We start from the raw sequence: 27,077 nt of genomic DNA on the forward strand, positions 1-27,077 counted from the left end.
TAAACGGACAACAGATTGTGTTGCTAAACTTTTTTGTTTGGCAAAAAAGACGTTATGACTCGTTGGACCCTACCAAGCAGCTCAGAGGCTCAGGTAGAAGAAAACCAAAAATGTCAAATACGAATGGTATAAGCACATGTAAGTTGTCAAGACACGCCTTCTTGTGTAACATAGTTTTCATTGAATTCTTAACTAAAAGGGAAATTTAAGTTTTCCTACAAGAATAGTCGAGTAATATAGATTTTACAACTATTTTAAGCAATCAACTAGCAGTAGGTTGTTATTTACCGTTAAATAAGTTAGAAATAGGTTGTTATCTTTGTCATTAGGTTACCTAAAATAGAATAGAAAAATAACACTTCTTCTTTGTTTCGCAATTAAGTACTGTATCGGTTTTATCATGGTGTTAAATGTACGAAAAACACGATCCTCATAACGTAAGGATCGACTAGAGGAAGAGCTGGTCTTCATGCACCAACATTGCACAATTGTCTAATGACATTTGGAAATCCTAAAGTATAGGATACCATGTTTTTCTCCAAGACTAATTATAAGCATGTCCATTCATTAAGAGTTGTTCATATGCATTTATTTCCCTAAACTCTTTCTCAATCAGTTTAGCCAAATGATAAACTTTCATTTCATAAACACTTCTTTAAAAGAAAAGACACTGTATTAATTTGCTAGACTCATTTTTTGTTTACATTCGAAAATATACATAAATAAAAGAAGAGAAAGATGGATCACAATGGATACTCGGCTATATCTAGAGATGAGGTGAAGTTATCGGTCTCAGGGAGGCTAAGCAGGAACTTAAGCAAGTCAGCTAGCCGCAGGAGATATGAGGGACCAAAACTGGAAAGGCAAAGGTCGGGGGCAGCTAGAGGCCTCGATGGCTTGAGGTTTCTCGATAGGGTCATGACTGGAAAAGAAGGGGATGCATGGTCGGCTACTGAGAAACGGTTTCAAAGATTCTCAGCAGATGGGAAGCTACCTAGAGAAAAATTTGGGATATGCGTTGGTTAGACTATAACTAATACGGAGTAGTTTGATACATGTTTTGGATCTTGAATGATTTCATTGTAAATTTGTTTGTTATTTTGTTATGTTTGTTTGTAGGAATGGGTGAAGGTGATTTCGCATCAGAATTGTTTGATGCACTTGTGAGGCGAAAAGGGATAGATGGATCCGATGGGATCACATTAGAACAACTGAAAGTATTTTGGGAAGATTTGACCAAAGATGACCTTGATACACGAATTCATATTTTCTTTGATATGTAAAATCACAATTCGATTTTGTTCTTCAACTTGTTCTACATAATGTTAATATCTAGAGCCTAATAAACAAAGTTCTATTTAGGTGTGACAAGAATGGGGATGGATTGCTAACAGAGGAGGATGTCAAAGAGGTACAAGGAGCCTGGAGGTGACAAAATGGGCAGGTTGCACAAAGAGTCAAAACAGACTCGTGTCTGTTTGATCTGCTAAATGTCATATTAAAACTTATCACTTCATATCTAATACTTATAAGAATTTCTAGCAGCTGAATTACTAAACAAATTACAGTAGTGATTGAACGGGTCGAACATATTAGTGGGTTAGGTACTCATGCCAACTCATTTTCGCCTTGATTTGATGTGCAAGTTTAAAAGATTTTTTTAGGATTGACCCATTTGAGTATGTTGTTCCCAACAAACAAACCCAGTAAATTGACCCAGAGAAGAAAAAGTAAATTTACCCAATCTTGCCCATTTGTTCCTTTTCAAGGAGCCATTTCTCTACTTGGTTTTTTTTGTTCTTCCCAAACTCAATCGTTGGTCTAAGTTCAATTATTTTGGTTTTCTCATATTAAAGGTCCTAATAATGAGTGCATCAGCCAACAAGCTTTCAACTTTTAAGAGACAAGCCGGAACATATGCAGCTCTAATCATGGAAACACTCGACCCAGACCACTATGGCTACATAGAGGTAATAGATAAATGAACTTTGTTTTCTGCATAGTAAATCCTCAAGTAATCTAAACATGCTTTTTTAATGTCATTATAACAGATGTGGCAACTCGAGACGTTACTGAAAACCATGGCTACCCCCAAGGCTACAAGGATGAACCCTGATGACACATCCGATCTTGCAAAAACAATGATCCCAGAAGATTATAGGGATCCAATGAGAAAATTCTTCACCAAAGTATTTGAATCCGGACTTGAAAACTGGAAAGTGTACTGGGTATTATTTCTATTTTGGGAAATGAACATTGCGTTATTCATGTGGAAATTCCACCAATATGCGCTAATGCCATCATTTGAAGTCTTGGGGTATTGTAGCTGCACAGCTAAGGGTGCAGGGGAGACTCTAAAATTTAATATGGCTCTCATTCTCCTACCGGTGTGCAGAAGAACACTTACATCTATCCGGGGAACTTTCCTTGGTAAATTATTACCTGTGGATGAGAACATCAACTTCCACAAAATCATTGCTCTCGCAATTGTAATAGGAACTATAGTCCACACCGTGGCCCACATGGCTTGCAACTTCATTCACCTTTCAACTTGCCCTAATAACCAATTCATGCGTGTTTTTGGAAATTTGTTTGCCACGCAACCAAGTTACATGGACTTGGTACTAAGCATCCCGGGATTAACTGGAATCATCATGATTATGTTAATGTCCATTTGCTTCCTCTTCGCGACAAGTTCTTTCAGAAGAAATGTTATTAAGTTACCTCATCCATTCAGCAATTTAGCTGGTTTCACTTCCTTTTGGTACACTCATCATCTGCTGATAATCGTTTACCTCTTGTTCATCGCTCATGGCTACTTCTTAGTCCTCACCATAGGATGGTTCAGGAAAACCGTATGTCACTTTACAACTTGTCTTTACACAACCATAGCACAACAAATACTCAATTTGCACAAACTTTTTCTACACATAGAGAAAATGTTTTTAACTCTGGTAATTAACATTTTTCTAAGTGTGAATAACTTCACAAAAACTTACACATTTCTTAGTTAAAGTACCAAAAATGTGTGCAAATTTCGTTGTTGTATATAAAACTCAAGATTGACAAACTCCTTTTTGCAGACATGGATGTATCTCATACTTCCCATGCTGTGTTATGCGACTGAAAGGCTCATTACAACTGATCATACACTGCACGTCGACATCATTAAGGTGACTTGATACTGGTGATCCTTATCTTTCATTGCAAATGACAAGATCCTAACTACTCTTTGTATCATTTAACTAATTCAGGCTATTATATATACCGGAAATGTGCTAGCACTCTACATGACCAAACCTTTAGGATTCAGGTACAAAAGTGGAATGTACCTCTTTGTACAGTGTCCACAAATCTCTCGTTTTGAATGGTAAGACTATTACTTTAATCTTAATTCTTTTATTAAAATATGTTCACTAAAACACTGATAAGTCATGCCCCGTGCTAGGCATCCTTTCACCATAACTTCTGCTCCAGGAGATGACTACTTAAGTGTTCATATTCGTACTTTGGGAGATTGGACAAAAGCACTTCGGGAAGAATTTGCAAAGGTCAAACATTGTGTTCTAGTAAAGGGATTTCAAGTTTTCAACCACTACTTATGTCTAGAAGGGCAAGATAGTGGGTTGTATAATGAGTCAAAAAGTGTTTGGGTTAAGCAAGTCATTTTTTATAGTATGAGTTAGAATGGGTCGAGTTGGGTTGACTCGCTAACACTTTTTTGACTGGTTTTAAGTACTGTAATAATAATAAATACACTAATCATGATTTCCTAAGAAAATTATATAAATTATTTTCTGGAGTTGATTACATACATTGGGACAAAACATAAAGTATATATCTAATGTGTAGTTTAAACCTTATTTGATTTGACCCGCATGGGATTTTTATATTAAGAAAAGCAACCCACATCAGGATTGCCACCTCCATTCATTTTTCGGTTTTCACCAACTGTTCTATCTTAATCTGAACTCTAAAACACAGAAATGCAGGCCTGTGAGCCTCAGCTGCAGATCCCAGCAGAAGGAAATATGGAGAAAATGAAAACTAATACTAACTTGTCCATAGAGGAATCACAAGCAATGTGAGTGCCATTGTTATCTAGCCTATCACCCCCTCATTTTTTGAACTCTCAATGAAATTTCTCAATTACTTCCCTTACATTTGGTAGTTATCCTAAAATTTACATCAAAGGACCTTACGGTGCACCGGCTCAGCATTACAAAGATTACAACGTACTATTACTAATCGGCCTAGGAATTGGAGCCACCCCATTCATCAGCATTCTAAACGACCTCCTCCATCACTTAAAACAATCAGTGAGTTAAGTCCTACATAAATACCTATGTATGTACCGAAAAAGAAACATGATTCACTTTTACTGCAGAAATTTGGCGGAAGTCTGGATAAAAGAGCTTATTTTTATTGGGTGACAAGGGAGCAGGGTTCATTTGAATGGTTCAAAGGTGTCATGGATGATATTGCGGAGCATGATCACGATGTTAGTCATTAAGTTAACTTATAATTCTTTTATGGTTTTAATTATTAGTAGAATAGCAGATGGCAGTTCATATAATGGCAGAATGCATAAAAAGGTACTCAATTTAAACAACTTACAGTTTAAGGTAGTTAACATATTTTGTTAAATTATGGTATTGAACTTGTTTTTGGCACACACTATAAAAGGACTTTTGCAGGTCACCGCCTCTATCGTGCATTTACGGTTCGTGAAGCTAATCCCATTGTCTTCTGTAGAATTAAAAAAACAAGTTGACACCTTAATTTAGCAATAGAAAGAATCCTAGTACCTTAATGGTAAATTGATACAAGTCGAGTAACTTTTTATGCAGTTCACCCTCAATATAATATAACATATTAATAAACAGAGATTATACGTTTGATGGGGTTTTTGAATGTGCACTACAGAACATTATCGAAATGCATAACTACCTTACCAGTGTGTATGAAGAAGGGGATGTGAGATCCGCGCTTATTTCTATGGTGCAATCTCTTCAGCATGCCAAAGATGGAGTTGATGTAGTCTCCCAGAGTCGGGTACTACCTTTTATCTTAGTACATGACTGTGAAAAACTAACTTGTGGTGTCCTTTTAAAGAATAGTTGTCTAACAATGATGCATTTAAAACAGATCAAAACACATTTTGCTAGACCTAACTGGAGAAAAGTGTTCCACAACTTGGCAAAAACACATGAGGGTGCTAAAATTGGTAAGTCTCTTACTCATTACAGTTATCTTTACAAATACTAATTGTTTTATATTTCATTTTAGTATCAGACTCTGTGTTGTTTTGATTGTAATTAGAGGTGGCAATTTAGTTCCAAAAAAGAAAAAGAAACTAGAGATGGCAATTAGAACTCATTAACTTATCAGTAGATTGATAAACTTGTCAATATGTTAACTAAGATGGGAAGGGGTAAACTTTAATACATATAATCACGTAAACTGTTTTATACAAAGATCTGATCCGTTATTGTAATGATATTGTTTCTGTAATCATAAATAAAACCTTGTTGATCTAACAGAAAGCGGACAGAATAGTGTTAAGAGGATCAAATCATCAACTTAACCTGTGCTTATTACACCCTTTTCAACCCACACCTATTTGACCCATTACCCAACTTGCCCATCTTGGCAGGTGGCACCTCTACTTGTGATAATTTATTAACCTTAGTTTGGAATAAACTGCAGGTGTTTTCTATTGTGGGGCTCGAGCACTCACACGACAGCTGAGAAATCTTTGCAAAGAATTTAGCCTACAAAACACAACTCGCTTTGATTTCCATAAGGAGAACTTCTAAAAGGATATGAAAATAAACAAATCTTTTTTCATTCTGGCATAAAGAGTTCAATTGTAGGTCTCCAGGTTTTAATCAAAGCTATGACAATTCTCAAACCTAACTCTTCTTCTGATCCAAAAGAAAAAGAATGATGAGGATCTAAGACCATCTTGATCAAGAACATCGTTCACCCAAAAGGCAAGATAACAAAGAATATTCATGTACACTAACCAAACAGTGTTTGTCCTTGCCAGAAATACAATACATCATTATGAAAATAACTTGAGTGACGCAGAGGATGCATCCTATTCCAGTGGATGGTCTAAAGCTTCTCATATCCTCTTACGGTCTTACTTGCTTCCAATAATTAATGCGCATGCAGCATATGTGCGTGAAGTGAAGTGACCAGTTTTGGGTGAATTAAAGGCTTAGGTATATGATCCAAAAGGCTCAAGCCTTGCATTTTTCGGCTCATTGTACTTTTCCGGCTCTTATTGTTTGTCTAGAGCATATGAGTTGTTAAAAGGTTTTAAAAATGATATGAACAATTAATAGATATCTTCCATTTTCCATTTAAGATTAAAAATGATCTTAACTAATGTATGCCAAAAGACAAGAAAAAAAAAAGGAAAAAAGAGAGAGAATGAGCAAGATTCTATAGCATAAAATCACAATAGCATCATTAGTTCATCTGTTAAACTGATAATAACCTACACCAATTAAGCATTGTATCAAATATAACCTTCACATTATTATATAACTATAAGTATACAATAACTATTACCTATATTTCTGACCCGATCATTAGCTTCAGAGACTTCTTATCTTTTATCAGAAATAAGTGTTCATGCGTATATACAAACACTACAAGGAAGCTTTAGCGACAGTGTTTTTTTCAACGAGTAAAATGACGAAATAAATTTCTTTTTTGACTTTGCTAGTCAAACTTGCATTTGGCAATGACGAACTTTTAAAAATTTGGCTAAGTTGTCCGTTGTCACCTCTTGTAGAGTGTCCTAACTAAAAAGTACTTCGTAATAAATATTTCACTACACATTATGCGGATATGATTTACGTGGGAAATGATAAATCCTCCTAACCAAATAGCCTAATAATCTTACTAATTATGAGATGATGACATGTAAAATATCAGGGGTAGTAAAGAGAATTGGTTGATACTAAGGCTGGCATAACAGGTCACACGAAACTTGTTAAGACGCGGACCTGTTAAATCACGAACCTGTTAAGGTCAAACACGAACACGACATGTTAACTAATCGTGTCATTTTTTTCAAACACGACACGAAAATTAACAGGTGCACCTGTTAAGACCATTTAAGGAACCTGTTAACATGTATATTATTGAATTCTTGACTAATATTGAAAAAACAAAACCCTTAAGGATACAAAAACTCTTACAAATCTCAACTACTTTATAGCGACAATAATCCTTACATTACAAAAGTTCATAAACATCTTACCTTATAAAAATCATATATCAAATCATAATATCAATTCTTGGTATTTTATAATATATGTATAATCTTAACATGTCATAACAGGTCTTAACAGGTCCGGATCTGTTAAGACACGAATCTTAACAGGTCTTAACATGTCCGGACTTGTTAAGACACAAAACCTGTTAAGGTCAAACACGAAACCTGTTAAGAACAGGTCGTGTCGTGTCGTGTTAACAGGTTCCGTGTCAAAATTGGCAGTCTTAGTTGATACCAGTATACCACTACCATGTGTCACCTTTTTAATGTTTTAGGATGATTATTAAGCGACTTCTAATGATTTTCTCGATTTGTCTCATGCTACTATGTTATTAAGAGTCGGTAACAGTGGCTGGCAACCGACATGGGTATATTTAAATTGTGTTTTCATTTTTGGTGAAACATATAAAGATAGAAATAAGTCAATAAGTGTCCAAAACAATTTCTATTTGTTATGAAATTTTTTACACTTGAAAGGAATGATAGTATAATAAATCACAGATCTTAAGATATTTAAAAATTAAGACTCCTAATATAGTTTGACATAATTATTATAAACTCCCGGCAAGACAATGTATGCTAAAATCATTGGTCCTCGGCAAGACTTGAATCACTAGTCCCCAGCAAGAGCAAAAATCCGAATATGGTCCATGGTCTTATTTCGGCACCAAACTGATTCTAGACCAGGAATTAAACAATGCCAAGCTGATATGCCTCAGTATGGTCATGGCCCTTGTACTGCTACATAAACCTGGTTTTATAATAAGGATTGGTGAATTTTAGTTGACTAATAACTAGGTTTAGAAGTTATGAATTGTAGAGGCCGTATCTAATATAATGGTTATGTGTATATATGGATTTTGTTAGAAGCAAAATTTATAGGAGCCTATATTTTTTGATTGGTAATTACAAATTTAGTAACAAAATCTTCTATTGTCACCCTCACAACATCCGCATATCACTCGCCACCCAAATCATTCTCTCTCCATCCAAGTTTCCCATGCCTAGGCCTTTTCTCCAAACATTACCCTGGTATTGCAAATTAGCTATAGCAATGGGTATGCCTCCCAATCAAAACCACCACTCTAATGGCACCCTCATCCTCCACCGCCGCCCAACACCGCCATCATTCTAACATCCCTACCATCCGCTCCACCATCTCCTGGCTCTTCCTTTCTTTGCTCTTCCTCTACATTGTCTACTATTCCACCATCCTTTTTGAACCAGCCCCTATTGCCACCGATTGCCAAGATTCTGATCACCACCGCCTTCCCACCACTGAAAACCTTCAAAGCAACACTAGCAAACCCGAAGGTGAATTGTTAGATACCCAACCACGAGTGCTTCGGTTTGATACCGAACTCAAACACATTGCTTTCGGCATTGCTGCCTCCTCCCGACTATGGCGGACCAGGAAAGAATATCTAAAACAATGGTGGCGCCGTGGGGAGACCCGAGGGGCAGTTTGGTTAGACAAAAAAGTAAGCACCACAAAAGATGAAAACCTACCTGACATCCACCTCTCTGAGGATACCTCAAAGTTTCAATACACAAATCCGCATGGAGATAGATCAGCCATACGAATATCTAGAGTGGTCTCTGAAACACTAAGATTGGGGATGAAGGATGTGCGGTGGTTTGTGATGGGAGATGATGACACTGTATTTATTGTGGAGAATCTAGTTAGGATTTTGTCTAAATATGATCATAATCAATTTCATTATATTGGGACGACATCGGAAAGTCATTTTCAGAACATGTTGTTTTCATACGGAATGGCATTTGGTGGTGGTGGGTTTGCCATTAGTTACCCGTTGGCTGTGGAGTTAGAGAAGATGCAGGACCGGTGTCTTAAAAGATATCCTGGTTACTATGGGAGTGACGATAGAATGCATGCCTGCATGTCTGAACTTAATGTCCCTCTCACCAAAGAACTGGGATTTCATCAGGTTAATCTTAAGCACATCTAGCTAATATTGACTTCTATCCAAAAATGTATTGGGTACAAGTCAGTAATTCAATCTACTAAACCTGTAAATGACAGCCCAATGCATCTGATGCAAGAAATGTAAAGATGGAAACTTGATCCAGGCCTTGATTTATCTCAGATAGTTATACTGGTAAATTTGGAAAAATAATTTAAAGGAAACAGGTCAAGAGGATTGGAAATTACCCACTCACCCCAAAGTGTATTTTTCATGCATAGAAATCCTCGAATATTAAATTCAGAATTTAAGACTATTATTTATCAATTAAGACAATATAATTTATGTAAACATAGTTATAGAAACTCTAAGAATTTTGGGGTCAACCCAACCCAGCCCATTTGGAAATATATCAAAATTTGTCAATTTTGATCAGAACCTCACTTGTTACATGACCCCCACCCATTGTGTGATCTTTATATATCCTAGTAAAAGATATGATCTGAAATCGTAATACTATTTACTTTCCTGAAACTTAGCTCTCATGTTACTGATTCTGTTTTACCGTACATGCAGTATGACGTGCATGGGAGTCTTTTGGGTCTATTATCAGCCCATCCTGTAACTCCATTGGTCTCACTCCACCACCTAGATGTGGTTGACCCGATATTCCCGGGCATGCCTAGAGCACAAGGCATCAAACACTTGCTAGAATCAGCCAAGTACGATTCTGCTAGTATTATACAACAGTCCATCTGCTATGACAAAGAAAGGGAATGGTCCATTTTGGTCTCATGGGGATTTGCAATCCAAATTGTACGGGGAATCCTGTCTCCAAGAGAACTTGAGATACCCACACGCACCTTTCTAAACTGGTACAAAAGGCTCGATTATACAGCATATTCATTTAACACTAGGCCTGTAACCAGGAACCCATGCCAGAAGCCTTTTGTGTACTACATGAGTTCAACTAGGTATGACAAAGCTAGGAGAAAGATCATTGGGATTTATACTCTTCATAAAGAACGCTACCCTTTTTGCAAATGGAAGATGGAATCTCCAGAGATAATTGATACAATTGTGGTCCTAAAGAAGGAAGATAGTAGTCGTTGGACAAAGGTACATAACTGTCTAATTAATATATGTATCCTATATAGCATGCAGGGATGTTCGATATGTTTCTGTCAATGTGTCAAATTCATTTAGTATAATGTAAAGAGTAATTCAAGGGTTTACATGTAGAATCAGGCATATATAAATCTTAGCAAGGCAAATAGACAAGTAAAAAGACATGGAAAAATGAATTAGATATTTATGAATCATGAAACAGAGTTCTGTGACATTACAGCCATATCCTAACTGATTCATTTGTGTATTGCAGGCACCAAGAAAGGATTGCTGTAGGGTCTTGCCAGCTAATAAGAAGGGAATTCTATACTTGTGGGTTGGTAATTGTCGAGTAAATGAGGTTATCGAGTTATAGTTTACTAGAAGGGTGGCTAGATTCTCATTGATGTTTATCATCACGTACTTGGAATAATGGATTGCATAAGGGAACAAGGATCAATGACAATTCTGTAAGTCAAAAAGACTGAGCCTTAGAAGATTCAGATTTCAGATGTTTCCCCACTTCCAAACATATACATCAACAAAATACGAAAACAAACATTGATTAATCATTGTACCAAAAATTTCAATTTTCTTGTTTTGTTCGTTTCATCATAGTCTTTTGTATACATTGTGTGTGTAAATTCCAGATTAAACTATTTGTATACCCTTGATCTATATTATTCAACGCTAAGGTATATGAAAATGAGCTTATCTATTTCTTCTTATATGGATAATCCTACTATAGTCTAAACCTAGCAGAAAATGAGTGAAATCAGAAGATCCTAGCAGTAACAGTTTCCCATACAGCTCTTCTGAGAAAACTGAAGGAACATCCTTACCTTGATCAGCCTTCACCACTAGATGGTGGTAGAGCTTCATTGCTTGTGCCAGGATCTAAAACTCTTGGCTCATCAGAAACTGGGAACAAAAAATTTGCATCACTGGAAACTGAAAATGAGGCATTTGGCACATGCGAATCTGAGAACAATTCACTGGGCTCGCGAGAATCAGACACTGAGGCACTTGGCTCATGACCAACCAATAATGAGTCACTTGGTTCATCAGAGACTGAGAATGGCACTTTTAACTCATTAAAATCTGATAATGATGCATTTGCCACATCAGAATCTGTCAACGATTCATTGTGACTGTGAGTATCCATGAGTGACACATTTGACTGATTAAGAGCTAATGAGGCATATGGTGCATCAGAAAGTGACAAGAAAGTATCTGGTGGACTTTCTAACGCCAATACAGTTAGATCAACATCCGTCACTTCACTCTCTTTAGGTGGCTTCTTGGTTCTTGGCACAAAAACAGTTCTTCCATCCTTGATTTTCAACTCCACTAGCACAATAAGTATTCTTCATCAGATACAAATTTTAAATTCCAACAATTCCATATTTGACAAAATTCGTAGCAGAAAAGCTTCAAAGTAAGCTTAATATCTCAAACGCCTCATACCAATCTACAAAACTAACCACACTCACTCTCCATTATTCAAAATTATTCTGCCAATTAAAGCTTTATTTCTACTCACCATAAACAGTAATACACCTAGCGTGTGGCATTCTATTCTAATGTCTTGTACATACATTCCATAACCGAGCTATTTTATAGTTCACGAAAGTTTTTTACCCCATGCGACAGAATGCACCGTATACATTTTTTATATCTTGCCGCTTAAACTTAATTAGTAACTTTTTACCATATGTTTTTCATTTGCGTATTTAGCAATGTCAAATTGCCTTGAATTTGGCCAGCAGTAGAATAATTTTTTAGATTCCTTTGCGTTATTAGCGGTGTCCAATACGTTAAGTTTCTATTTTTGCCCGTAGCAGAGTAACTTTGGTTTACCATTATTTATTTACTTTTGCCAAACACAGGATATTTCAATAAACTTTCCTTGCTATGTAACAATTACAGCAATCAATTACTACTATACAAACCTGACTGCATATACAAAATCATATCAAATAATATGTGTGTGTATGAACAACATGAATAAGCACAATTAAAAGGATGCAACTCAATATAATAAATTAAAATTAAATTAGAATAGAAGCTAAATAAAGGATATATAGATATATATAACTGTATGTATATATGTATATACCTGGAGAGCTGAAGCACCAGAGGATGAAGTAGCAGAGTATGACAACAACAGGAATGAGATGAATCAACCTGTATTTCATCGCTAACCTGGAACTCTCTCTCCGGCCGACGGCGGAAGCCGGATTGAAGATCGGAAGTCCGCCGGCGAGGTCTGCCACAGACATCGATCTCTTCCGCGGTGGCTGCTTACTCATCTCAAACCGATTCATTAGGGTTAGGGTTTTTCCGATCGGAAGTTTGTTAGAGTGTGTTTGTTTCTGTGTGATTTTGATTTTAGGGAAAATTTGAGGCAAAATCAGGTTTAAGTTTTTGTGATTTGCCTATTTAACGTTTTTAGGCGCCAAATTTCATTGCGCGTGCTATCACGTGATCGGCGATACCAAAAACATTATTTGTTGTATGGACAAATTATACATTTCATGAACGTAATTTTATATTTTAGGCAGTTTAGTAGAAGTATGTTATAATTAGTTTTGAGTCTGGAGTTATGTTTAGCAAAATTAGTTAATATCTGTAATTTTTAAGTGGAATTGTAAGATTTTTTTTTTTTTTAGAGTTGTCAATTGAGTGTTTTAAAATTTACAAAATAAAATATAAAATGAATAAAAAGGACAAACAAATAAAATATATAATTAGTCATTTATTTCTTGCATTTGTAAAAATATAATATTTAGCATTACCAAATACACCATTGCTTAAAATTCTATATTTATTTCAAAAACATTTTTTTCACTACCTAAATATTGTATTTTATGCCATTTGAAATATGTTTGTGAGCACATACAACATCATAGAAAGAATTTTGAAAAACAGGTTGTGAACTCTGTCAGCCACCTAACAAACTTACATGTAATCTCTGCTGGACGGATATTATAGCAAATTTACCTCTTAAAAGCTATAGTCAGTATTATTAACGGATCCAACCTTATGGGAGGGAGTAAGACCCCAGCCAAAACACAACTTTAACAATTTTGATACAGTGTATGCAATTAACCTAGACCAAAATAAGTTATGACTCCAGCTCATGAAAGAAAATGTTTCACCCCAGTAATAAAACTAAGTAACAATTACTCAATTAAAACACTTCAAAACGATATTAAAATTGGTTGATTACTGAATATTGAGTAGAATATTGATTTTAGACATCCACCATTCTTTTAAGGGATTTAAAGTTTCTTTCTTTTTTTATATTTTTTTATAACATTTGTGAGCTTTTAATTTGTCCCAAAATAAAAGTGTCAAACTTATTATTTATATACTTTCACTGGTTTCTTATATATTTTAGTTTTTAAAGCATGATATGTTAATTGTCAATTACATGTTTGTATAATTTTATCTCTAAATGACTTTTGGTTATATAATATTTATCGATGTTTTTTAGAAAATAGTTTAAATAATTTAGTTCATGTGTCTAGCCTAGGGCCTTTTTTCGGTTCTTCTTAGGCTCATGAATCCTTAAAAACGGCCAAGTCATTTAGGAAAAAAATTTAGCCTCCGGCACTTGAAATTTCTGGATCCGCCACTGGCCAATATGAAGCGCCTGTTTTTTTTTTTCAAATTAAAAACTTAAATCAGTTTCAACCAAACAAACTTTTAAAAATTTTAGAAGTTTTTAGTTTAAAGTGAAAAGTTAGACCTCATAAAAAGCTACTAAAAAACTTGTGTCAAACATAGTCTGGATATAATAAGATTCGAAATTTGAATTTTGACTTCAGAAGATTTTTAACGGAAAATTAAGTTTATTCCGAAATTGATAACATTGAAATAGTGTATAGGGCGTGTGTATTTGCCCCTTCCCAATTAAATGGCGTCTCACATGAGAATACTTATGTTAAATGGAGTAAATCTATGATGTAACATACAAATTGTTGGTACCATTTGTCGGTATCGTGGTCCCAACTTATAGGAATTAACAAAAGTGGATACCAGTCCTAATTGCGCTTGCATTTGGTACCGTTTTTTATACCGAGATCTAGACAAGAGGGAGACTTAAAAATGTTTATTCATCCTTACTCAAAAACAATCGTTCAAAGAATTATTATCATTGCCGGTGATCAACGAAGCCTAAAGTCGAACCTTTTAACCAACTTAAAACGCTTTAAATTCTCTTTTGAACTATATATATACCAATCATTTATTCTTTAATATATTTTCATTAACCATTTACATAAATTATCCACACCACTAGACGTCGTCTCCACCACCAACACTCGGCCCCCCACTACAACGACATTGTAACGACCACCGCCGCATTGCGCGGGTAAAGTGCTAGTATAAAAGAAAAGTTTTGAAATTATGTGAAATGATAATTACACTTAATGAATTGTTGTTAGCATCTTATTTCAATAAAAAAAAAATATGCTTCACATATATAAACCAAAATAAAGATTTTGCATAACAAAAATACAAATGGTTTATATCGAATAGGAAATAGCCCAAAATCCCATATGTGCGTCAAGCAGCACGGTGGCTGTGACTACGGATTTGTAATCTAATCTTTGTTGGCATTTACTCGGAATACACAAATCAATGGCGTGCGCCAGGTATCTCACTCTAAAACCCATCATCCATCGAACGGCGACTTTAACGCAAATCCTCCGTCCAACTTCCGTCAATAATCAAAGTAATGCTAATTATAAAAGGAGGGCATATTCCGTTATGTCACCGCCGTCAACTGCAGTCTTTTACGAAACTCACGGCCCTCCAGATTCTGTCACCAAGTCAGTCACTCATATTTTTTTCTTAATTATTAATAATTAATCTGTATCGTTACTCTGTTACTAATTTAACTGTTTGCTAAAAATTGCGGTTGCAGAATAGTACAACTTCCGCCAGTTGAAATTAAATCAGATGATGTGTGTGTTAAAATGCTTGCTGCTCCTATCAATCCTTCTGATATTAACAGAATTCAAGGTTCTTTTGTTTTTTGTGTTTATTATTTATGTCACTTTTTTTTATCATCATATATAATAATATTTGCATTTTCTGTATACTTAGTAAGTAAGTAAGTAACTGCTCAGTGCCGCCTTCCGCGGGTTTTGAGCCCCAATACCTCGACGGTGTACGGGGGAGGTTAAGATGTAGGCAGACCTTACCTCTACCTAAAGCTGCTTCCAGTTTCTACCTAAATTGTAGAAAAGGCCCTCCAACCTTTGCATGGGATGAGGATCGAACCCATGACCTCTGTCTCCAGAGGCAAGGGTGTTTACCACTGATCCAACCATGCTGCTTTTTTGCATTTTCTGTATACTTGTATGTAAAAATGAGAAAATTAAATATGTTGCCCAAATACTATATCTACTGCCAGGGGAAAGTCATTTACGCAGTTACGCGTCCTAACTGGTATTCCCGTGGCCGTGTCAAAACTTTTTACACCTGATCATCGCAAGATTTTTATCTAGTGAGGTTTGAACCTGAGATATTCTTACCACTAGGCCACTTTGGAGATAGTTAATGTGTTGCCTTAAAATGAAACTTATTCATCTATTAAAAATAGCATCGTCTTTTTTAATACGGATTTTAGCACCCGGGCTTTTTGCACGTTGTTCACGTGTTTAAACAAACTAACCACACTACCATGATTATGGTGCTTAAGAATTGGTAGTAAAGCTGTTAAAGATAAGGCTTTAGGCCCGTGAGCAAGTCCCCGATTTTTATGCAGCCTTATATATTGGGGCTTGGTAAATTTTACTCTCATAAAGGTTTTTTCTCTTCATCGTCCTTGATACATTTTACTCTCAATCCATCCATGTTATGAAGAATAATTGCCTGTTATATCCATGATTTTGCATAAAAAATGCTAGTATATATATAAAAAAAACTTGATATAAAAGTAAATATCAAATCTAACTGAAAAGGCCTCATCTTTTAATCATCGCTGTCGTCTTGTGATGACCCTAGGTTAACATATCTTTGATATCAGTGATTTAAAGATATGTTACCTTGATAATAGCTTTATGTTGATGAAACATAGATAGGGGATTTGGTTGCTTTAGATAAGAATTGTTGTTAAGAAGATGGGTGTTCATTAGGTTGGGTTTCAGGTTAATGGAGTCATTCCGTTTGGGTCATTGAAAAGCTTCATTAATGAAGAGTTAAGCTTTGGTATATATGGATTGGTGCAGTTCAGTTGTTTTTGACTTATGATTGTTTAGATTTATATACCTTTTGTATGATCTTTTAGGTGTCTACCCTGTGAGGCCACCGGTGCCTGCTGTTGGAGGATATGAGGGTGTTGGAGAAGTACACTCTGTAGGCTCATCAGTACAGGGGCTTTCTCCAGGCGATTTGGTCATGGCATCTCCTCCATCACCTGGTAAGTCAGGAGTTTTAATGTGTTCTATAGCTATTTATGTTATGCTTTTTGGTTCCACTTCTAAAAAAAAATCCAGTTTTTGAACTTTAAAGTTTTCATATCAGTTGATGATGGTTGCTTCTTAGCAGAAAGCAACTGTATTAAGTCCATTGTGCTCAGAAATATCATTAAGTACTTTCACTAGGTTTTTGTTTTCATACGATTATGTCCATACTATTGATCAAATTTCAAAATTAATTTCTCTTAGGGACATGGCAGACGCATGTTGTAAAAGATAAAAGTGTCTGGCACAAACTTGATAAAGATACACCTGTTGAATATGCTGCCACAGTTACAATTAATCCTCTGACTGCTCTAAGGATGATAGAGGACTTTGTGGATCTCAAATCAGGTACTGCTATGTCTGCTGACAATTGACCTTCAATTTGCATATTTTACCTGATGAAGTTTGTTTCCTACATGAGTAGGGGATGCAATTGTGCAAAATGGAGCAACCAGCATGGTTGGGCAATGTGTCATCCAGCTCGCTAAACTTCGTGGAATTCATACCATCAACATTATAAGGGACAGGTCAATACACAGTTTTCTGTTTTAGTATAAGTAGCATTTATGTTTTGCCTATCATTTTACGAGATGAGTCATCCTCTTGCTACAGCCTAAATCTATTTGATAGAACTTTTGTAAAAACTAATCTGTAAATTCTTTTGCCTTGTAGGGCTGGCTCAGATGACGCGAAAGAAAAACTTAAGAAACTTGGTGCTGATGAAGTTTATACCGAAAGCCAGCTGGATGTGAAAAATATCAAGAGTCTTTTGGTATGCTGTTATGTGAAAGTGATTAAATATATTAGTCTACATGTTGCTATTTTCTTGTTAATTCTTTCCAGTGTTGAGCATGCAATACTTACTTGATGATGGAATGCCTTTACTAGTTTACAACGTTTCCTCTCTCTATCTCACGCTTCTCATGCTTGCCATAGGGTAGTCTACCTGAACCTGCTCTAGGGTTTAATTGTGTTGGTGGTAATGCTGCTTCTCTGGTTCTCAAGTTCTTGAGGTGAGATTAGGCTTTTTATAATTTGTTTAACTGTAAAGGTTATTCTTTATGTAGAATGCTAATAATGGTTTCAGGCAGGGTGGAACGATGGTGACTTATGGTGGTATGTCCAAGAAGCCTATTACTGTATCAACTTCATCCTTCATATTTAAAGTATGTAATCGATCTATCATTCGTTGACACTTTGATTATCAAATCTACTGCATGTATTATTCAAAGTTGTTTAAAGTTCTCTGAAGACATATGGCCAAAGTTGGTTGCCTTTTATGCAATTAACCCGTTTTACCATTATATAGTTTTAGATGCTCTCTCTTTCTTATATGTAGGGAAATTACATTTTAACTTAATCTGCTTTTTAATATCAATAATAGTCCATGTGGCATATTAGTAAACAATGTATATGCCTTTTCTTTTCTCCACAAGACAATAAATATTAAGTCATGTTCTTTGAACAAGTGATTAGGTTAAGTTAAGTTACATGTTTCGCTGTTGAAAATTTTATGTATGTAAAAAGGAAATCTTCCTTTTTAAGTACATTTGTTGCTATGCTTGTGCCATATTTCTAATTCCTGAATTGTAGGAGCTTTCCTTAAAAGGATTCTGGTTGCAAAAATGGATTAGTTCAGACAAAACAGAAGAGTGCAGGGAAATGTTAGAATACCTTTTGGGCCTAGTTCGAGAAGAAAAACTGAAATACGAGTAAGTCATTTTGTTTTGTATCTTTGTTTCTCTGATCAATTTTTTCTCCCTAAATTAAAGAAGAATGATGGATAACTTCATTCTTTTCCCTTAAATGTTGCCCCTTGACACTTGTTTTTTATTGGATATTGATGCACAAAAATGTTGATTTTGCAGCATGGAGCTTACTCCTTTTAGTGAATTTCACACAGCATTAGACAAAGCACTTGGAAAGCACGGAAGCCAACTCAAACAAGTCATAAAGTTCTAATAGCTCAACAATGTAAGTTACTACAATAGATAATTAGGTAAAATGTCAAAATGAGCTTCAGGATAGGAGCAAGTAGAACTTAATGAGCAGATGTATCATGTATGATCAATGTAACACTTTGCCTTTGATTCTTGGTCATTATGTTGTTTTCTTCATTTTCATTGAATCTGGTGTTAGTGGATCTAAATGTATTATCTAAGGCTTTGCTTGTTTTATACGAGTAGTTCTAGATGAACTCCAAAAGTTTTCCTTGATAAGAACATAACTGTTGGTGTTGGATTTCGGACTTGGCAATTAGTCAATGCCATCCCCCAAATGCTACATAAATCTTCACATAACTGAAATTGATTATAGCTTTAATCCAAAGTAACCGTTAAAATGTGTCTTCCAAATTGAATTAAACCACTCTTGAGCATAATTACTGTATCCAAAATTATCAACACAAAAAGAATACAATAAACTTCTTTATAATACATGAATGGTTTGATTTGATGCACAAAGTACAATCCGCTAAAACGTTTATCTCAAGATTTGTCAAAAGGAACGGGTTATTTTCATTAACCTTCATCCCTTCTCAAAAGAAAAAAAAATCATTACACAAGCTCAATTTTTAGGATACAAATAGAAACCGAGTCTAACCTCAGACTAGTTCCGAGAGTGACAAAAGACATGTAGAAATAAGTCAAACAGATCTTTTCGAAGCAGCAATAGATTATCCGTTTTGTAATCTTCCGACTGAATCAAAATGGTTCATTGGTTCCTTCTAGTGAATCGTGATCATGAAAGAAAAGGCAGTTCAGCTCTGCTACAATCAAGAAACTCGCTTGAATCATTCTGCTTATCAGAATCTTAATAAAACATTGAACGGTACTGGAATCTCAATAATACATAGGTGGGAAAATGGGTGGGATGCAACAGGTTTGAGTCAAAGCAAGTAATTTATTAGTATGGTTCAACATGGCATGGGTTGACCCGCGATTACTTTTTCAGTTTTTCCTGCATTTCTATAATAAAAGATACGAGTAATGTTTTTAATATGACTAAAAATAATGCAAATATTTTCAAAAGAATAATATAGGAGGTTGAATCCATTAGAAACATGATTTGGGCAACTTTCAAACATTTCTACCTATTTGACCCACTGAGATAACACATAACCCAAACACCCCTGTTCACAGGTAAACAGGTGAAACTACCCCGTCTATTCAATATCGTTTGTCACTAAATATATAAGGATCATACCTGTAAGTCGTCATTGGACAACAATCAAAGGATTTAGAGTAGAAATTACTCCGAAACTACAATATCTGGATTGAACTTCAAAGTTTCTTTCCAAATGAGGTCCTTCACGTCCTCTTCACTTAAAGATGCTTGCTCAAAATCAAAGACAAAAGGAGATGAACAAGTAGGCTCCTCGTTGATCTCATGTAGACTTTGCAAAAACGGGTGATTAAGAGCTTCCTCAACTGTAATAAACATGTTAAGAAAGCATATACTGGAACAGATTTCAAGCGAAGAATGTCTTTTTATGGCATTTTAACAGTGAAAAGAATCCTTACCGCTTATGCGTTTCGAGGGATCAAATACTAACATCTTCTCTGCAAGATCTATCACTAGGGGAGATACATTTGGGAACTTCTTCTGAAAAGTCTTGGTTGGGACATACGGAAGCTGTTTGACATACTTCCGAGCATTATCACTTCTGAGAAACCCAAGATCTGAATCATCTGGTGAACCTAAAAGCTGTGTTAAACAGTCAAGTTAAAAATCATCCCACTTCGGGAATCATGACATATATTGGAGGCTTGGAGCAAATTTTTAATGGATAAAGAGGGTGCTAAAACATGGTCAAGCAAGTAGGGACAAAAGCGTGAAGATCTAGCTAAGTCAATGTTATATCCAATAATCTCTCATGTCCTCCACTCCTTTCCGTCGCAATAAAATTATCTAGCTCACCTTTTTTTATGTCTGTTCGAAACTAAAACTTGCAACCTTATAATTTCTTTGTGAAATTACCACATTAAAGTTACTTTTTTACTCAATATTATGAATACAAGAATGATAAATGATTAAATGGAATGATTCTGGGTCCACATATTCCTCTATAGTCTTCATTAAAGGTCAAACACTTCTCTTAAACTATTTGTCAGGTCAAACACTGGAAGTGTCAGGGGATCACAACTGGAATTTGACTGGTATAGGACTACAGGTTGCAAAATAGGTGGCCCAGACTGTTGTAACAGGCAGGGGGCACCCAAGACACATTCTGTTCAAAAAGTTTGAGCTTAACAAAATGCAAGTAATGTGTCAAAGACTCAAAGTCAATAAAAATAAAAATATATATATAGTTTTGGTACAATCTCAAAATTTTGATAAGATGATGTAGGAAGTTTTATGCATCAAAAGAATGACTTTTGACCTCTACTAGTCTATTACCTTTTTGACCAAATTTAACAGTTCTCTGTAAAGCTATCCTTTATTTTACACATATTGACCACTAAAGATAAAACATAAACAGAACATCCCGTTCATAAGTAAATTAGTATAACTAATGTAAGGACACGCTTCGTTTATACTCTACTATCACCAAAAATAGTCTGACATATAGGTCAATGAGAAAAATACCAAAAGGTAAATTGATCTGAATTGTCTGAGATGTATTGAACAGATATACGTCAGGTTCAACCAAACTTTTGAGATCTGAAAATCTAAGTCCATAAAAGTGGAATGAAGAAGGCAGTACCTCAGTAATAAGTACCAATTGCTGCACATAGTCTTTGCCAGGAAATAGAGGCTCCCTCAAAGCAATCTCCATCAGAATGCAACCAACTGACCAGATATCAATGGCTGTGGTATACTCTGAGCAGTTTAGCAACAACTCAGGGGCTCTATACCACCTAGTAACAACATATTCAGTCATGAAATCTGTCTCAGATGTTGTTCTTGCAAGCCCAAAGTCACAAATCTTTAGGTCACAATTTGCATTCAGAAGCAAGTTGCTTGGCTTCAGATCACGGTGCAAAACATTTGCAGAGTGAACGTACTTTAAGCCACGTAATAACTGATACAGAAAATACTGTGCCAGGTGCAATGAAAGTGTTAGAACACAACTACACATTATCGATTCATTTCAAGGGAAACAAATATGAAGATCTACATAAACTTACCTGACAGTGGTCATCTGTCAGTGCCTGAGAAGAGCGGATAATCTGATGAAGATCAGTATCCAACAACTCATACACAATGTAAACATCATTGAACTTCTCTTTATTTGGTGGCCGGATGATATCCTTAATTTTGACAACCTATAGAATATTTGAGTTAGATGGTACAAATTCAGTGCATTTCAGTATATAAAGACAAAAAGAGGGTACAGCCAAAAAGGAAAAGTTAGCATCCACATTAGATGCAAGTCATGCTTTTACATACAAAAAAGAGTAAATTATGTAATAAAATGTGCATACATTCTCATGATCCATGTGACAGAGAAGTTTAATTTCCCTTAAAGTCCTCTTGGCATCAATATTGTTGTCAAATGCATTCCCAATTTTCTTGATTGCCACCTCTTCTTTTGTCTCAGAATTCTTAGCACAACTATAAATAAGTAGACAAGTGACATTGAGTCAAATTGTGTAGAACAAGAAACAAACACGACAGAGAATATTTCAAAACAAAGAAGCGGCTGGAGAGACAATAAGGGGTCAAATTAACAACGTTTCTTCCACCATTAAATACAATTTCCTCCATTAACAGTAACACTATTGACACCATAGTAATAAATAAGCAGCAATAACCAAACTCGTAACTTTCTAACAAACCCATCCATTGCTTCAAGCAAAACTGCCCTCTTTGTCCATTCACTCAAATAATTCCAATTACCCAAAACTCCAAAACCAAAACAAACTACTTTTTATAACTTATATTTACACTAACTTAAATAATCTGCAATGGAGATCTAAGTTAAATCCGTAGGTGGGAATCTGCAACTTTCGGACCAGTCATCAGGCGCGTAGTCAGTCGGTTCTCTACGGTCACTTTTTCCCAATTGGCTTCCACGTATTAACGGAGCAACGCATTTGGGCCAGCAGGTGAACAATGATTGCTAGCTATCACCATTTTGCAAATTTATATTTCTTTTCTGCTAATATGTACGAGTAAGTTCCTAGTCTTGAGATTTTATTTTCAATTCCGACATATCCATATTGGTCAATATAAAGTCAAGAAAAGTCAAACTCATTTATAACTTAATTAATCAGGCTAATAACATCTAATGCTACAACTTACTTTCAGCTCAGAAAATTTAAACAAAAAAGGAAAAACAGTAGCAAAAAGAGATAAATATAAATTTAATTGTATTACTAACCAGACGATACCGTAAGCACCACGGCCAACGGGCTGAATAGGCGGAACGTATTTAGAAGAAACCTCGAAAAGGTTACCCAGTACATTGTAATGTATGTATCTACCACCGTATGCCGGAACACCTTTTAATACTGCTGCTCCTTTACATTCATCTTCTCCTTCCATTTATTCTATTCTTATACTTGATTAATTGTTTAATTAATAATAAATCTGATAATTTGAAGGGGGATTTAGAATTGAAAATGGAGGAGGGTTTTGGATTTTGATTTTTGAATTTTGGGGGATTTACTGAATGAGAGTGTGTCTGTATGTGTATGAGTGTATGACATTTTGAATAATTTATATATCAGGCCCTTGTGCTTTCTTTATTTTCAAAGTTGATTGATTGCCTTTCAGAATCGTATAACGGCGTTTGTTGTGGTTATCGACATAAGTAAAGTAACCAACAATAATATCTCTTACTATTGTATTCGAACATTTAATACCAACTTTTCAAATATAAATATTTATCAAATTATATATTTATGTATCATTATATAGATTGGTCATGAAAGTTGGCTTATAAGTTATAACTATCTCTATATTATTAAATACTAATGGCAACATAACAACCGAAGTAACATAACAACATATTAAAAATATGATATTATCAAACACATCGTATTAAAATAACCATAAAGATCATATATTAATTAACAAAAACTAGCACGGAACCCGCGCAATGCGGCGGTGGTTATGGCGGCGATTGTGTGGTGGTGGGGTGACGTCAGGTTGTGTAGATAATTGATGTAAACGGTTAATAGAGTTATTTTAAAAGATAAAAGACTTATAGTGTAATTTAATCATTGAGGACATTTTAGACAATTTTCTATATGTAACTTTCAACAAAAGGGCTATTTTTTTTTAATATAGTATAGATACTAAAAGTAATCAACGGTAAACGAATCATATAAAAAGTGTTCATTACAAGTACTATTATTATACATACGAGATGGGTAACCCGCGCAATGCGGCGGCGCTGACGGCAACGGGTGGTGCTAGTAGCGGTGGTGGTAACGATGTGGGTATTAATCTAAAAGTAATTGACGTAAATGGTAGTGTAGTTATTTTATGGTTAAGAGATGTATCTTTGGTAAATAACTTTATTATGAATATTATAGAGATATTAAGTATAAATATTTAAATTAATTAATAAAGGAGATAGATAGTTTGGATAAATATGAGTGTAAAATATTTTAAGGATATATTGGGTAGATTTAGTGTGTGAGTTAGAAATGTGTTAAAAATTAAGATATTTTGGATATTTTGAAGGTAGAGAGTTGAAAATAGGAAGGATAGTTTATTTATTAATATAGTATAGATATAGATAGATATAGATATAGATATAGATAAAGAAATTAGAAAGCTCCTTCCAATAAATTCACACAAACTTTTTATCTCATTTATAAAAAAGAATAAACACTTTTACCCCCATCGGCTTAGTGAATTTTTTAAAAAAAACAAACTTGCTAAAATCTTGGTAATTATTATTACTCGATACTAGTTGGTGTGGTCAGTGGGGTTAGAAAGGCGGCACAAAACCATCTCACTTTCTTTCTCAATCATGCCCAAAAAAGCCACCGCTTTTGATGGCTTAACAAGACTACTGACAATGCATATCTTTGAAAATTTGAGCTTTCATCTTTCCTCTTTTGGGATTGGAGTATTATTGTTATTCATATGACCATGCATGTCTTGTGCTATTAGATAGAAACAAGATACTAATTAAATTATGGAAATTGGAAACTTGAAATTGAAGGTTAAAACAGATGATATAGACAGAAAGGCAAGTTATAATTAAAGTGAGTTGAGGTAAGATGCGTTAATTAGTATTGAGATATAATAGTTTAGATTCAGACGCGTGATTAAAATCAAAAATTATACGGAGTAGTTTGTTCTCTTCTTGCTAACTTATGCTTCTACAAGTTTTCTAAAACACCATTGTGCTTGTAAAGTTGTAAAAGATATCTAAACCTATATACTTATAGGAAATGGTTCGTGTGAATTGGAATATTATTTCAATAGATTAAAAGTATATTGAAAAAGAACATCAGGTTTATCTTTTTCTTTTCTTTTATTTTATTCTCTGCTTTCACTTTTGGTTTTATTTTGAAAGTTACGAGTTCTCCCACAAAATTCTCAAGCCCGTCTCTTTTTAATACCAAACATGATGAAAAGAGAATCAATGAGAATGATCCGAAACCCAACATTTAAAATGACGGTTTTGCATTTTAATATTGTGCGGGACGGGTGTTTTTCTAGCATGATAGTTTGATTACTTGATATGTCCACCACTTTAAATATACTGGCCCATAAAGTTGGGCTTACGAATAGAATTGTGAGCATAATCTAGGTAGGCTATATTCTTCAGTTATTATGGGCCCAGCTTCTAAGATTGATACGGACCAATCTAAATCACAATAGGTTCAGTCACTTGCAGCTTTACTATTTGACTAGATTTTAGATTATCAATATTAGATCTTCATACATTTAAGTCATAAAGGCTTATAATTTTGAAAAAATACGGTTTTAAGTGTTATATTTTGCAAGTTGTAGTACAATAATAATAGGTTTATCACTGTCATTATTAGTCTAGACATATTGATGGAAGTGTTTGTCGTAGTCATTCCACAAGGCACAAGCTACATATAATAATTTCTCCGTTATAGAATATTTTGAAACCAGATGTACTCATAATGTGATATTATTATGAAAAATAATCAAAAAATTTAAATATAAACATATTTGTGATCTTGTACTTGACATTCAAGTATATGTATTTAATCACGATGCGCGTTCATAACACGCATATGTTTATTTTCAATCACTTGTTCTATGATGATATGATAACAATTAGGATTGTTTTTATATTCTTTGATAAAAATTAGGACTCTTGATTTGAGTGACAACTGTAACTTTAAACATTAAAATGCAAAACTAATATACAAAAAGGAGAAAATTATGTACCTTTTTTATTGAGAGATAAAATGAATCTTGAATGAAGTTTATATTGATTTGGATTTAAGATTCAAGTAACCTTCTGTTGTAAATTATGTTTGGTTCTATGATCATCTCATCTCATGTGATTCCTATTGTGTTTAGGATAATGATGTTGTATATCGTTATCTGTTATTATGTTTGGGATATGTATCTACAGTTCACATTATGTTTATATTAAATATTAAACTATATATTAATATTTATAATTTATAAAAATCTAATCTAATATTTGTTAATTAGTCATTAGGTTTTGAAATAAATTTTTGTAGACAATTAGGTTTTTAAATAATTTTTTTAATAAAATATTTCATATGTTAAAATATTTTTTATTTAATTAAATGATTGTAAATTTTAAAAAATTCTCTCAAGTCAATGGCTAAAAATAAATATAAATTAAGTATTCAGGGTTAAAAAGTGTAAATTATTGATAGAAAACAAAAAAAATGTAAATTAATGAGATTTTTTCTACAAATTAATATAAATATTAATATAATAATATATCTGGATAATGATTATTAAGATTTTTAATTTGTAGTTTATCTAAATGATGACATCATCAAAAGTCAATTTGATGAAATCGAACGATGTGATTGGTTAATAAGTCATTAGTTCAACTGTCTTATAGTATATATTAAGATTAAGATTAAGATTAAGATTCCAAAATTGTTTACTTTCCTTGAATGTTCTAAATTAAAAGCGTTCGAATCGGTCGGTTGAACTGGTATTTAGTGAGTCAACCAGTTTAACTCTTGGAGGTTTTTAAGCAGGGAAATCATGAAACCATCATGCTAGCTTTGGTATTCGGCATCCGAATAAGCAAATAGGTTTTTATTTTATTTTTCTGTATATAAAAGAAAAAGGTTAAAACATCCTTTGAAGTTAACTTTGAGATTTAGATTTTGTAACTTTCTA

At 34.4% G+C, this 27,077-nt stretch overlaps 4 protein-coding genes across 6 annotated transcripts; 3 read left to right on the plus strand and 1 right to left on the minus strand.

Annotated features, from left to right (window-relative positions):
• The first annotated feature begins 738 nt into the window (after positions 1-738).
• On the plus strand, positions 739-5,993 carry LOC122592002 (putative respiratory burst oxidase homolog protein H). Its single transcript, XM_043764220.1, has 14 exons — positions 739-1,021; positions 1,120-1,279; positions 1,363-1,411; positions 1,857-1,970; positions 2,052-2,855; positions 3,084-3,173; positions 3,255-3,370; positions 3,449-3,551; positions 3,993-4,084; positions 4,172-4,319; positions 4,364-4,501; positions 4,927-5,055; positions 5,149-5,227; positions 5,710-5,993. The coding sequence occupies exons 1-14, from the start codon at positions 739-741 to the stop codon at positions 5,817-5,819; spliced, it is 2,415 nt and encodes an 804-aa protein (XP_043620155.1). The 3' UTR covers positions 5,820-5,993.
• A 2,343-nt stretch (positions 5,994-8,336) lies between these two features.
• LOC122593175 lies at positions 8,337-10,739 on the plus strand. Its single transcript, XM_043765545.1, has 3 exons — positions 8,337-9,243; positions 9,796-10,338; positions 10,601-10,739. Exons 1-3 carry the CDS (start codon positions 8,383-8,385, stop codon positions 10,700-10,702), a joined length of 1,506 nt encoding a protein of 501 aa, XP_043621480.1. The 5' UTR covers positions 8,337-8,382; the 3' UTR covers positions 10,703-10,739.
• A 4,122-nt stretch (positions 10,740-14,861) lies between these two features.
• LOC122592726 (enoyl-[acyl-carrier-protein] reductase, mitochondrial) lies at positions 14,862-18,930 on the plus strand. Its single transcript, XM_043765021.1, has 10 exons — positions 14,862-15,164; positions 15,260-15,357; positions 16,628-16,759; positions 17,007-17,150; positions 17,227-17,329; positions 17,475-17,574; positions 17,739-17,815; positions 17,890-17,968; positions 18,396-18,514; positions 18,671-18,930. Exons 1-10 carry the CDS (start codon positions 14,974-14,976, stop codon positions 18,762-18,764), a joined length of 1,137 nt encoding a protein of 378 aa, XP_043620956.1. The 5' UTR covers positions 14,862-14,973; the 3' UTR covers positions 18,765-18,930.
• A 285-nt stretch (positions 18,931-19,215) lies between these two features.
• Positions 19,216-23,400, minus strand: LOC122591083 (mitogen-activated protein kinase homolog NTF6-like). Of its 3 annotated transcripts, none has more exons than XM_043763282.1 (7): positions 23,128-23,400; positions 22,229-22,358; positions 21,932-22,069; positions 21,508-21,840; positions 20,324-20,507; positions 20,007-20,230; positions 19,216-19,566 (listed from the first exon to the last, which is right to left on the minus strand). In XM_043763282.1, exons 1-6 carry the CDS (start codon positions 23,289-23,291, stop codon positions 20,052-20,054), a joined length of 1,128 nt encoding a protein of 375 aa, XP_043619217.1. In that variant the 5' UTR covers positions 23,292-23,400; the 3' UTR covers positions 19,216-19,566; positions 20,007-20,051. The 3 variants fall into 3 exon arrangements, with proteins under 3 accessions (XP_043619217.1, XP_043619218.1, XP_043619219.1); XM_043763283.1 differs by having other exon boundaries at positions 19,216-19,569; XM_043763284.1 differs by having other exon boundaries at positions 19,216-19,598.
• Between the last annotated feature and the right edge of the window lie 3,677 nt (positions 23,401-27,077).

Source organism: Erigeron canadensis, chromosome 3 (assembly GCF_010389155.1).
Source record: "Erigeron canadensis isolate Cc75 chromosome 3, C_canadensis_v1, whole genome shotgun sequence".
Taxonomy (NCBI): Eukaryota; Viridiplantae; Streptophyta; class Magnoliopsida; order Asterales; family Asteraceae; genus Erigeron; species Erigeron canadensis.

What these genes read in the sequence shown, in the direction of transcription:
- LOC122593175 (XM_043765545.1), top strand. Translation starts at nt 8,383, where the DNA reads ATGGCACCCTCATCCTCCACCGCCGCCCAACACCGCCATCATTCTAAC. An exon ending in AAGAACTGGGATTTCATCAG is followed by an intron (nt 9,244 to 9,795) that starts GTTAATCTTAAG and finishes CCGTACATGCAG; the next exon opens with TATGACGTGCATGGGAGTCT. An exon ending in ATAGTAGTCGTTGGACAAAG is followed by an intron (nt 10,339 to 10,600) that starts GTACATAACTGT and finishes TGTGTATTGCAG; the next exon opens with GCACCAAGAAAGGATTGCTG.
- LOC122592002 (XM_043764220.1), top strand. Translation starts at nt 739, where the DNA reads ATGGATCACAATGGATACTCGGCTATATCTAGAGATGAGGTGAAGTTA. An exon ending in TTGCGGAGCATGATCACGAT is followed by an intron (nt 4,502 to 4,926) that starts GTTAGTCATTAA and finishes TGTGCACTACAG; the next exon opens with AACATTATCGAAATGCATAA. An exon ending in ATGTAGTCTCCCAGAGTCGG is followed by an intron (nt 5,056 to 5,148) that starts GTACTACCTTTT and finishes CATTTAAAACAG; the next exon opens with ATCAAAACACATTTTGCTAG.
- LOC122592726 (XM_043765021.1), top strand. Translation starts at nt 14,974, where the DNA reads ATGGCGTGCGCCAGGTATCTCACTCTAAAACCCATCATCCATCGAACG. An exon ending in ATCAACATTATAAGGGACAG is followed by an intron (nt 17,330 to 17,474) that starts GTCAATACACAG and finishes TTTGCCTTGTAG; the next exon opens with GGCTGGCTCAGATGACGCGA. An exon ending in GAAGAAAAACTGAAATACGA is followed by an intron (nt 18,515 to 18,670) that starts GTAAGTCATTTT and finishes TTGATTTTGCAG; the next exon opens with CATGGAGCTTACTCCTTTTA.
- LOC122591083 (XM_043763282.1), bottom strand. Translation starts at nt 23,291, where the DNA reads ATGGAAGGAGAAGATGAATGTAAAGGAGCAGCAGTATTAAAAGGTGTT. An exon ending in GGTGCTTACGGTATCGTCTG is followed by an intron (nt 22,359 to 23,127) that starts GTTAGTAATACA and finishes ACTTATTTATAG; the next exon opens with TTGTGCTAAGAATTCTGAGA. An exon ending in GTCACATGGATCATGAGAAT is followed by an intron (nt 22,070 to 22,228) that starts GTATGCACATTT and finishes AATATTCTATAG; the next exon opens with GTTGTCAAAATTAAGGATAT.